Raw genomic sequence first — 13,051 nt, 5'->3', positions numbered from 1 at the left:
TTGGAAGAGGCAGAGGGAAAGGATGTTACTTCATTTGTGGAAAAAATCCAAGCCCTGCATCACTAAGATGTTTTGCTCTACTGAAGTTAAACATTTTCAGAATTTCTTTTCTACTGGAAAACTGAAATTTCTCCTCTGGATGATTTGCATATGCTGTAATTCCCTTTGGGATAGAAATTCTGAGTTCCATCCAAGTCTGCTATCTAGTTTGCTTCATCTTAGTTTGAGATTCTGTCTTTCTTTCCCAACTGCTGCCTTTACAATCAGCACCTTGTACAGACTGATTCTTGAAATCTACCAGCCAGATGACTGTGTTCTGGGAGTCTGAACATTTGAGTAAAATTTGCTTTGTATTGTTTTAAACTAATCCATAAGCCAATGAATTATAATGAAATGATAGAACCTTCAAGATTATGAACATAAAATGTTACCCTGTGATACAGTAACAGACATTAGTCCAATCATCTTTTTTCTATAACTTCTGCTTTCTAGCTCTAGCAAATAAGGTCCCTTTCTAGGAGAAAATGAAATCATGTTACTCTTATTTTGTTCGAAAGATTCTTCAGTTTCTTGTGTGTCTTCTAAGTTTTACGCTGCCAGGCAAATAGGCTAAGGGCATCCGTGCTCTGCTCAGTTGTAAGAGCAGCTTTTGAATGCGCTGCAGTCTCTGGGACAAAGAAAACCCTCACAACCTGCAGCACACCTCAAACATAGAGGAACCAAAACAATCTCCTTTTTGCCAACAGAAAACAGACTGTTTTGAGGGTTAAACAGTATCTATCTATATTCCAAAGCAACAGTAAGATGATTTTTTAAAAGCGATTCTTTTTCACCATCGGTCAGCTCCCGTTTCAAGCTTTGAGAAGCTCTCAGAGCCGCCCACTCTTTACCTTCCCCGGCCCGGTTGTGTTCAGCTTGTCCAGAGCTGCCCTCTGCCGCCTCTTTTCCGAATTACACTCTTAACACAGCAGCTCTTGGACAAGCGTGCGATAATTACTAAGCTGTTCAGCAAAAATGAATTCAGTCACCTGGCTTGGGCTTTGGCAGTCCCAATCCCACACAGCCGCATCACAGTGCTCAGAGGAATGTCCCCTCGCTGTGCTTTGAACACTCCTCGTCCCCAAGGAGGGACGCGCTGCTCCCCCCCCCGGCCCCATGGAAACAACTGCTTTCATAAACAAAGCTTAATTCTACATATCTATCTCAGCATCCTACCGCTGTGCTTTATCTCTGTTAGCTACATGAAGAAGTCTTCTTTCAACAGCTTCCTTCCGCTTGTGTTGGCACTTATCTAAATTGTGATCATTTTTAGCTCCTCAGCTTAGTTCACTTGCACACCTTCCCCTGCATTTCTCACTGTCCTTAGAAAAGGAATTTTTGACCTCAGCACTTCAAGTATTCCTCAGAACTCCTCCCTCCTGAGCTTTTAATATCTTCAAAAATGCCATACTTGACAGTCAATTTTTTCTCCTTAGCCTTGTGGATTTTTTTCTAATCTGAGTCCGCTGCTGCGCAGAAGGCACGTTCATTAGAATTGCTACTAAATGGCCAGGTTGTACTTTCCATCCTGCTCACGTTGGCCAGAGCTAATTAGTCACAATCACGGCAAGTACAAACTGGAGCTCTTTTTCTCCACTCTCCTGGGAAGTTTTTCTTCCTAACCGAATTAGGTTAAAGCATTTTTGAGCCTTTATCATCCCTCATGTTTGTGAAACCCATTCTGGCTTTCACACTATTTATCTTGCTTATAGATCATATTAAAATACAACCACTTACTGTGTTTGCAGAGATGAGAGCATAAAAGGAGACAATCAATAGATGCCCAGGTAGTATTTAAAATATTTTCAGTGAAGTGAACTGAACTCAATATGTTGTCATGACATACTGAGATAGAACTGGGGACCCAAAAGCTCTTTGAGAACTAGAATTCCTTTTGGAACTTTAAAAGAATATGTCAAAGTCCTGAGGTTAGTTTAAAAAAAGAGTACTTTTAAGAAGCAATTAAGGTCAGCAATCATTCAAAAATAATTTTTACACTTAGCTTTATCTTAAGTAAAAGTTCAGATAAATGTTCAGAAGCTGGAAAAAAGATCCAACAATTTTACACTGCTTTTTTCTTTTAGCTGTTACAGTACCTGTTCATGTGACCACGTCCGTTCTGAGCCATCCTTCACACAAATGTCTAGCCTCAGTTCAGTCCCTGTGGCTCCATGTTTGCTGTCCACACAGAGATTGGCTGCCACATTTCGAATCTGTAAGGTCAAGCAGCGACATTTCACATCAAACCAAGCTGCAGAGCAGTCTCTCCAACATTATGGGGTTATGAATTTAGCCATCACAGAAACTGAGGGGCTCAAGATTCAGTCGTACAGAACTGGTTTTTACAGGGTATAAGACCAGGTCTTGGAGTGATCTCTTCTTTTGAAGAGCTTCAGAAACAGCAGAGTTAGAAATACTCTGCTTAACAAATGAAAGGTAGGCCTGTATGAAATAGTCTCATGCAAAGACACTAAGAGAAAAAAAAAGTGTGAAAGGTTCAAAGCTGATTCTGGCTGCTTTTTTCACCTCCTCCTGGACCAAGTGAGATAAATGGTATTATAAGGATACAATTTCCAAATGAGACTCTCACAGGCTTCAGAGCAATATTGCTCTGAACACTCTGTCCCAGTGCTTGTTCTTCCTTTAATAGTAATGCCAATGTAGATAAAGTCACACAGCACTGTTCAAAATGCATAAAATTAAAAAGTACTTATCATGCCCACCCACAGAGGTTCCTCATGCTGTCTGTATGCTTCTGCAAACAAACTGCAGTGGGACTTATTCTTAAAAGGAGGCTGAAACAACTGCGTAATAACCTGTGACTATCACTCACACCATTTATGCACCGCTGCTCCTAAGGAGGTTTTTCTGAAGGACTGGATTGAAAATGCATAGGCTGCCCTCTACTACTAAAGAGAAAAAAATGCCATATTTATTTTGAAATACGTAAACGTACATTTCCCCTTGAATACCTTGGCTGAGCTGCTTAAAAATGCTTCAGACACAGCCAAAGCAAAGAGGATTTCTTAAACTTTCCATTTCAATGAGATGCGCAGACAGTAAGTAACCAAAGCCTGTGCACATTCGTTATTCATTTGGCTGCACTTCAAGTGCCGTGTTCAGTTTTGGGCCTCTCATTACAAGACAGACAACGCAGCCCTGGAGCACATCCAGAGAAGGGCAACGAAACTGTGAGGGGTCAGGAGCACAAGTCTTACTGGGAACAGCTGAAGGAGGTGGGATTGTTTAGTCTGGAGAAGAGAAGGCTCGGGGAGACCTTATTGCTCCCTACAACTCTCTCAAAGGAAGTTGTGGCAAGGGGGGGGGTCAGCTTCTGCTCCCACATAACTAGTGATGGGACAAGAGGGAACGGCCTCAAGTTGTGCTAGGGGATGTGCAGGTTGGATATTCAGAAAAATTTCTTCTCCGAAAGAGTGGTAGGTATTGGATTGGGCTGCCCAGGGACACGGTGAGGTCATCGCCCCTGGAGGTGTTAAAAAAATGTTTAGATGTAGTACTAAGGAATATGGTTTAGTGGGAAATACTGGTGGTAGGTGGATGGCTGGACTAGATTATCTTGGAGATCTTTTCCAATCTTAATGATCCTATGATTCATGAAGATGTATACAGATTCTGGATGTGCAACAGACAGAAGGGAGGTGCACATTTTTGACATTCTTGCAACTACTTTGATCCATATTTTAAAAAAAGAAAAGCTAGATGCTGAACAGAGCTGAGGAGAGATTTGCAATTTTCAATGGAAAAATATATTTTTTTAAACCAGTCATCATTGTTGCCATATTATATTAGACAAACATAAATATTGCTACTCTTAAATATGGCTTACCTCACAGAAAAGATAAACAAAACCAAAACCGGATGGAAAACATTTCATCACAGAAAAGAACACAGAATACAAAAGGGGTAAGTCTTGTGCTTGTAATACACATAGGAGAGCTGCTTTGCTCTTTTTTTACTATTTTGGAGGATTGGAATTTAGTCTATTCATCATGTTCTGAAAAAGATTTAAACAGATGGGAAAACAACAGGAACTGGAGGAAAAAAAAAAAAACAACCAACACATCGCCTTCAGGAAAGGCTTTAGGAACTGCATTTGCTTAGCCTAGAAAGGAGCAGATTGAGCAAGTGATGTGAGCAGCAGTTTGAGCTTCAGAATTCTGAGCCTTCACCAGTGCTCACAGGCATATTCTTTCAAAACATAGACAAGCATAGTTCTAGGGCATTCTTTCTTATTTCAGTGCAATAAAATTGCTGTAAAAGCAATTGCTGCTATCCTGCCAGTACATACAGACAGATGCAGAAACCCAGCACTGAGCCCCACAGTAGAGTCATGTTAACTGAAAAAAAGGATGAAAGGTAATAAGTTCTCAGTAACTCTTCCTTCATTTTCATATCATCCATCAGAAGATGGAGATAAGAACAATGAGTGGAAAACATCTATTTTTTTTAATCTATTTTTTCACTTAAGAAAAAATTTCTCCAAGGATTATTTGGATTCAGATCTCTAAAAATGAAAGAAAATGAGTGCTCATTGGATTAAAGGGCTGACATAATTTTGCCTAGATGTCATTGCTCCATCCTGTTCTCATTCATTTGGATGTTGTGGTAAACGTATTCTGGAAGGCTTTGAGCCAAAGCTACATTTAGGATATTCACTGCTGGAATCCACTGCTTTTTTATTTCCTCTGTTCTTCTCTCTGCTCCTGAAAGGTTTTCTCAAGTTAGTTTTTTCTTCTGGTTTGTTGCACCCCACATGTCAATTCATCTTTTTGTTTTGTTTTATCCATCCTTTCAGCTGCAGAGTGGAAGTGGCTTGTTTTTCATTTTCTTTTTGTATTACAGGCATTTCAGTAAAGTCTGTGCTTTTGTTCTCTGGCATTCCTGTGTGGCCTTGGCAGAAACTAGAAACTGATCCGTGCCATCAAACTGCTGCCAGAACCACAGGGAATGTTCTGCTGAACACCAGCACTATCTTACCTACAAATCCCCAAGGTCCCTTCACAGAACAAGGAAGGAGAGCAGGAATGCAGCAAAGAGATGCTGTATTTTCACGTTTACATCAGTACACATTTGAACTGCTTTGTCTCCAGTCACACAGCACAATGGATGTCAAATGTTTACTTTACACCTAGAAACATAGCTACACTCCTAACACACTCCCATTTCCAACATTTGTAGCTGGGCAATTGTGGAGACATATTATCTCTCACATAGTTCTTAAAATATTATCTGAACACACGCTGGGATGATGCTACTACGAAAGACTGCAAGCCCTATCTTCTTATAGAGAGCAATTCATGTGTTCAAGCACAGACTCTAAAGGGCTCGTAGACTCTCTATTTTATAAGGAAGGAGTAAGGCCAAAGATATAGAGTGTCTTTCAGTGCTGCACCTATGTTTGGGAAATAAAGACTTGGCAAGCGAAGGAGATTTCTGCTGTTGTAGCATCTGATTTCTGCTTTTTAAATGAGGTAGCAAGCCATAAGGAGAAAGGACTGCTTAAGTCTAGATACAATTGTCCTTGGGGTTTATGAAAAAGAGTTAGACATTAAAACTACAGCTTCTTTTGTTAACATTAGCAAGCTTATATAAAAAAAAAGATGCTCATGAAGAGTAGTAAAGCCTGGAAAAAGCTCAATTAGACTACAAAAATAGAAAGAGGAATACATTAAACAGGAGCTGTGGCATTATAGGACAAAAGCTCTTTGAACCTAGGCTTTATGTTTAAGAAGACGTTTGAAGCTGTTGATTTGATAAATATTTCTGGGACAGAATTGTTTTCTTCAGAGTGCCTGGTATGATGCTATGTTTTTGTTCTAGGAGAAAAAAATGTTGATAGCACACCAATGTTTATAGTTATTGCTAAGCAGCGTTGTGCAGAAACAAGGCTGTACCAGTTTCTCAGCCCATACTAATGAAGGGCTGGGAGGAGTATCAGGAGAAGCAACAGCAAACAACCACTTCTAAATAACCCAAAAAAGGGTGATAGTTAAAGAAAGAAAGATTTGCTTACCCATCCCAAGGAACAGGGCTTGCTGAATACTCCAAAATGAGAGATATCCAGGCAGAGACCCTTCCCTTGTAACAGCCAGCCCTTAAATGAAGCTTAGAGAGGGGTGGAATCTGGTGAAATGCTTTCACCTGTGCTCCCAGGGCTGGTTCTGTCCCTTTGCTAGGTGCTCAATCATTAGTTCAGATTGTGACTTAGCAATTCCCATACAAAGGGACAGAATCAGGACAGATGGTTTAAACTGACCAAAGGGATATTCCATTCTATATGACATCAAGCAGAAAGAGTGTTTTGAAGGGGGTGGGAGTTCATCTCACTCTCTTCCTCTGCTCGAGAGGTAAGCAATTCACAAAACTGTAGAATGGTTTGGGTTGTAAGGGACCCTTAAGATCATCTAGTTCCAACCTCCCTGCTATAGACAGGACACCTCTCTCTGGACCAGGTTGCTCAAAGCCCCATCCAGCCTGGCCTTGAGTGCTTCCAGGGAGGGGGCAACCACAATCTCTCTGAGCATCCTGTTACAGTGTATCACTACCCTCACAGTAAAGAATTTCCTTCCTATACCTAGTGTAAATCTACTCTCTTCCAGTTTAAATCCATTTCTCCTCAGCCCGTTGCTACATGCCCTTATAAAAAGTCCCTTCCCAGCTTTCCTGTAGGCCTCCTTCAGGTACTGGAAGGCTGCTATAAGGTCCCCCTGAAGCCTTCTCTTCTCCAAGCTGAAGAGCTCCAACTCTCAGCCTGTCCTCGTAGGGGAGGTGCTCCAACCCTCTCATCATCCTCATGGCTCTCCTCTGGACCTGCTCCAACAGCTCCATGTCTTTCTTGTGTCGGGGGCTCCAGAACTGGACTGCAGCTGGGGTCTCACAAGAGCAGACTTGAGAGGCAGAATCTCCTCCCTCGACATCATGATTTTCTTGATGCAACCCAAGATACAGTTGGCCTTCTGACTGCAGGAGCACATTGCTGGCTCATGTTGAGATTTTCATTAACTGATGCCCTCAAATCCTTTTCCTCAGAGCTGCTCTCAAGACATTCTCTGCACAGCCTGTATTTGTGCTTGGGATGGGCCCACCTCTCAAGTCTGTCCAGGTCCCTCTGGATAGCATATCTCCCCTCTAGTGAGACAAATGCACTACTCAGCTTGGTGTTGTCTGCAAACTTGCTGAGGTTGCACTCAATCACACTATTCATGTTGCCTACAAAAATGTTGGACAGCACTGGTCCCAGCACTGATCCCCAAGGAATGCCACTCATCACCAGTCTCTGCTTGGAAAAAGAACCATTGACTGCAATTCTGAGTGTGACAATCCAGCGAATCCCTTATTCAGTTAGTGGTCCATCCATCAAATAAATTTTTCTCCAATTTGGTGATCAGGATGTCAGCTGGGATGGCGTAAAAAAGAAAGTCCAGGTAGATGATGTCAGTTGCTCTTCCTTTATCTACTGATGCTGTAACTCCATCATAAAAGGTCACTAAGTTTGTTAGGCACAATTTGCCTCCCGTGAAGCTATGTTGGTTCCCACCAATCACCTCAATTTGATTTTTCATGTGCTTTAGTAAGGCAAGGAAGATCTGCTGCATGATCTTGCCAGGTACAGCAGTGAGACTGGCCCGTAGTTCCCTGGATCTTCTTCTTTTCCCTTCTTGAAAAATTGGGATTATGTTTCCACTTTTCCAGTCAGTAGGAACTTCACTAGATTGCCATGACCTTGGCAACTATGGATAGCAGCTTGGCAACTTCATTCACCGGTTTCCTCAGAACATGTAGAAGGATCTTGTTGGGTCCCATGGACTCGTGCACCTTCAGGTTTTTTAGATGGTCTTGAACCTAATCTTCACTTACAGCAGGCACATCTTCCTTCTCCCAGTTCTTACCTTTGCATTCTGTAGCCTGGGTGGTGTGGCTAGAGCCTTTGCCAGTGAAGACCAAGGCAAAGAAATCATTGAGCACTGCAGCTTTCTCCATATCCATTGTGACCAGGCCTCCAGTCTCCTTCTGGAGAGCGCCCACATCTTCCCTGGCCTTCTTTTATTGCTGCTATATCTGTATAATTTCTTCTCGTTCTCCTTTGCGTCTGGTTAGATTTAATCCAGACAACTTCTTTGTAGACCTCCCAGGTAACTCATTCTTGCTTTCTCTCCTATAGACTTACATTTTGCACCTCATGCATAACTTGTTATATACATTCATATATAAATATACATTGTCCTAACTGTTATCCTTTTCCTTTTCTGTATCTTAATAAATAGGTTTATCTCAGCCCATGAGTTCTATATTTTTTTCCCTTGATTCTCTCTTCCATCTCACTGGGAGTGAGGGAGAGAGCAAGCAAATGACTGCATGTCATTTGGTGCATGGTGCTGAATCACCAGCCAGGTTAAACCATAGCACTTACACTAAATTGACATTAGAGTTTTTCAGAAAGTCATGATTTCATCTACTCTCCATGAGAGAGGCAGATTAAGATGGTCTGACTTCTTACACTGAAGAATACAATAGTTCCTGCAAGGTTTGCCCTTGAGAGCATGGGTGATGCTCTGCCTGCCCTGCAGCCCCACTGTAAGCCTGGGTCACCTCAGTCTTGCTGAAGGCAGGGGTTAAGCCACTCCCAGCAGCATGAGGGTCAACTGTGTGCTCATTGTGCCCTAACCAGAGGCATCAAAAACAGAAATGATGAAGCAGAACAATCTAAAGGTTATCTTAAGATGATGAAGGAGGAGATGATACTGCGGCTATCCTCACAATGCCCAGTACAATGCAGCAACATGAGAGGAACCTTGATGTTATCAGCTTCATATAAACACTTTTCTTATATCTGACTCAATGCTGAAAATCAGAAAGTATCTGCAGCTCTTGGAAGACATTAACAACATCCATTTATGTTGCTTTATTTGTTTGAGCAGCACTTAAAGATGATTTTAGTACATGCTTACATTCTCAGATAACCCTAGGGCCATCAATGTTTACAGATCAAATAAGGAGAAATGAGCCACCTCTCCTGCCAACAGATACACGGCAATTTTAAATGGATTTATCATTTGTGTGAGCCATAAAAAGAAAAAGCTGAAGTTGAAAGAAGTCACGCACTGCTAAAGACCTCTCTGAAGAAGTAGAGGATCTGCTGTGCTGCATGACAGTGATCCTGATGGAAGAACTGTGAGAAACACAGCTGTGTGGCACTTGTTTTGTGTGCGATGGGGGAATAGCTGGTACAATGCTCATGTGACACTTGGTAGGCTGATACTGACTAAATAAGGCTATGAAGGTGAGACTTTAAAACCAAAATAATCAGAGATTAGTGCATTCTTACATTTTAATCCCTTTTCAGATATGCTACTTGATTTAACTTCATGTATGACATTTTCATGCCAGTGCTGTAAAACAATTCTATAAAATCCATGAAGTCTGGACTGGAAAATGAGTATTTTCTGGTCCTACAGCTCAGAACTGCTGCAGTGACTGAGTGACTTGCTTTGTATTAAATCATCAAATAAGAAGTTTATGCAACAACAAATGAAACCAAGCTTAAATATTTCCCTTTTGACTCACAAAAACAAATCAATCTTTTGATATTGCCCTGACAATAGGATTAGTAAAGTCTAAAACAAATTACAATGGCTGACAGTATATGACTGATTTACTGTAAAATGTGTTTTCAAAGATATTGTTTGAAGCTGCGCAATACACTTGCAGTGGCTTGTAGATTTAGGAGTACTTCCTAAGAAAACGTTCAATGTACAAATCTCACCTAATGCAGCTATTGTTCTTAACTTCCTTCAGCAGGATTTCCAATACACATTACAAATAAATTATTGCACCTTTGAAAGAGAATGGGATGGTTATTACTGTTTTTCAGCTGGTAGCACACTTTCCAATATATTTTTAAGAGACAAAAAATCTAATTTAAAATTTGCCTTTTTTTTCCCCCATGGCGAGAGAGAAAACAGTACAGTAATCTCATGCAAAGAACTGACAATCACTAACCTTAATCTGTCTGGATTCATCATTGCATTGCTGTGCTGCACACATTTCAGATGTTAAAAGGCAGAACAAAATATAAAATGAAAGATACACCCTGCCAACTACAAAGGACAAAAGGCACAAACAAGAACGAGATAAGGTTGTGTTGAGGGTAGTGGAGACAACTAGTTTTGTTTCTCAGATTTACTTCTTTTCTATTGTGAATAGATTTTATTGAGAGATTTAGGTATCAGATTTTAAGAGAGTTTGCAGAGAGGAGTTATGCATAGGTTGTTTACCAGATGTCTGATTTTACACCACATAGCTTCTACTATCTGTGCATCAAATACTAGAGCACAAGAGTGCCTAAGACCTCTTGTTTATTCTTCCTCAGACTGATAAAGTCTTCCCAAGAGCAAGCAGAGAGAATACTAAATGGCAGTCAGCCTTGACATGGACTTCTAGAGTGTTTAGTCAGCAAGGTTTCTAGAACTGCTTGATTCTTACAAAACAGTAACACACAGTCTGTGTTCCTCTCTCTGTTTCTAATTATGGCAGTCATTGATCTCCAAGTTTGTTTAAGTTCTTACTAAGAGCCAACAGATTAATTAAAACTGCACAGGAATGCTGTAGTCCCAGGGAAAAATAGAGTAGTAGGACTGGAACTTCTCTTTTATGTCAGAGAAACTATATTTTAGAGGAAACAGTCTTTGATCTTCATTTCCTTACTCACAACTCAGTGAGTACTTTTAAGGTACAGATTACTTATCACTGCTATTATGTACAATTTACTCTCATGAACTCATGCTTTTATGCAAGGAATGCATCAATAATGATGTGAGCAGAATTACTATCTGAATCCTAATGTCTTCTACTTGACCCTCTCACTGTTTGGAACTGTTTGGCTGTCTATAGAAGTTATAGATGTCATGATCACAGTCCTTGAAGAATGCACACATATGCATGTGGAAGACCATGAAAGTGGACATAGATGAAATGACAACTCTGATCAAGCCTTTCTTCTACTGAGCATCTCCAGTAAAATGAGAAAGGTCCAGAATTCAGCACAGACATTCTTACATTGTTTAAATAGCAGCAAAACACAGGAGCAAAGTCCTTCTTATAAATCTTAACAGATCAACAGGAAAAAGTAGTATGTGCATCACCTTCAAGATGCAATGTATCAGCAGCAGCTTCTAGGAGTAAAAGGCCACTGAGACTTCCAGTACAGCTATGGAAGTCATTTCCTGCCCCTGCACACTTTGTGTTTTCATTTTACCTACACAAAACAAACTGTCAAAACAGGGTTTGCCATGTCTCTGCTCTTCAGAGAAGTCTGTAGGCAGATCTTCTTTGAGTATGGTTGGAGAGTTCCACCAGGCTTTTTGCTCACTGCTCAAGGGATGCTCAGATGCTAGCTTCCCTTTCCTCTCCTTTCCCTTCCCTTTTCCCCAAAAGATGCATTCCATTTGTCTGCTACCAGCATGTGGAACCTACAAAATGCAGACCACAAGTTCAGCAAAATTAGTCTTTTTAAGAGAAAGGTAGCAAGGCTCCACTTTTCACATTTGCAAATACGAACAAAACAGACCAAACATAACTGCACCTGAAAAGAATCCTGGTGAACTGTAAGACTAGGAGGAGGCATAAAAGCCGATTTGCAACAATACGGTATTGACTTCAGACCTTCTTTTTCCTAATGAGACTCTAAAATCAACTTGTGATATGCAATAACGAGCTACATATTCTTTTCCATGTTCTTGTTCTCAATGGACATGTATCTTATGGCCTGTACACACTAAATCGTAATGAATTATAAAATGGACAGCAACAGTCCTAAGACATGACAGTTTCTTCTTTTAATGCTAATTCCGGGATGTACTCCTTAATAACACAACTTATCAAAGGTGCCAAATATAATTTCATACTTTTAATTTCCTGTGATGTAAAATGTTAGGCCTATTTAAATTTCTTCTAGTTTGTATTCCTCACCTCCCCCCAGGCAGCAGGTGGAGGCTCCACAGGTGGGTAATATTTGGGGACATCCCAAGCCACTGCAGCCATGAACCACTTGAAATCTTTACATTTCAGGTGCTTGCGAAGTTCCTTCTGGGCAGAGATGTCACCAGTCGAGAGATGTCTGTACTCGGGCCGTCGCTGGTAGATGTACTCTGCAAACTCATCCATCCATGTCTCTGCCACACGCTTCAGGTTCTGTGCAGCACCAAAAAAACACAAATACCATTTTTTTCATGCATTGACTGAAATTATATCCCTGATGGGGATAATTAAACAAAAATTAATAGCCCATATAACTTGTAAGCTTAACAAGTCTAGTTGTTCATTCTTAACATATAGAAAAATACCAATAAACATATGCTTCATTAAAGTGTAGAGTAGCCACTATAGGATATTAAATATCCTGTTTTCCTGTTGACTTGGTAAAATAAAGTCTTTTCTCTATTGAACACCTTATTTCACTTCCTATTCTTTATGCATTTTCAGACGGGCTTTGATTAATGCTGGATGTTAAGCAGAGATTTTCTTTCAGCTGCTCAGATTTGTATTTGTGCCTTTTCCTGTTAGCTTGGAACATACTAATGAATTAATAGTTCAAACTATTTCTTCTGTATCTCACTTCACATCTGAAAGGCATCTAAACCTCAGCCATCATATGGCTTCTTTGCCTAGTTTTCGCATTTCTCCAGTCTTGGCTAACTTCTCTTCACCAAGCTGCCCCTGATGCCTCCTCAATTCTGTTTAGGGAGATTTTAGAAAATTCCCCTAGAATGGAGGTCTAGTTGCCCTGCTCTCTTTCCCAAAATTACATCTCACAATTCATGCCCACATTTTGGGTATGAATTACATGCATATGCATGCGGACAAGCAGTCACAACCTTATTGTGCTCCATCTCCTTTTGGTTTTGCACTAGCTTTGGACCGGAAGCTTTGTTGTACTACTGTACCAGTAGATCTGCAAAAGCATAGCCCATAAACCTGGAGTGGAGCTGAGACA

At 40.7% G+C, this 13,051-nt stretch overlaps 1 protein-coding gene across 2 annotated transcripts in view; it reads right to left on the bottom strand.

Annotated features, from left to right (window-relative positions):
* The window catches only part of GALNTL6 (polypeptide N-acetylgalactosaminyltransferase like 6), a 430,337-nt gene that overhangs the window by 13,094 nt on the left and 404,192 nt on the right, over nt 1–13,051 (bottom strand). For both annotated transcript variants that reach the window (XM_085222467.1, XM_085222466.1), the window contains exons 9-10: nt 12,028–12,249; nt 2,136–2,252 (exon numbers count right to left, since the gene is read on the bottom strand). In XM_085222467.1, the coding sequence (XP_085078593.1) occupies nt 2,136–2,252; nt 12,028–12,249 (339 nt within the window). The remainder of the gene's footprint in view (nt 1–2,135; nt 2,253–12,027; nt 12,250–13,051) is intronic.

Source organism: Meleagris gallopavo, chromosome 4, assembly GCF_905368555.1.
Source record: "Meleagris gallopavo chromosome 4, MGAL_WU_HG_1.1, whole genome shotgun sequence".
Taxonomy (NCBI): domain Eukaryota; kingdom Metazoa; phylum Chordata; class Aves; order Galliformes; family Phasianidae; genus Meleagris; species Meleagris gallopavo.
This window is presented reverse-complemented; position numbering and strand designations above follow the sequence as displayed.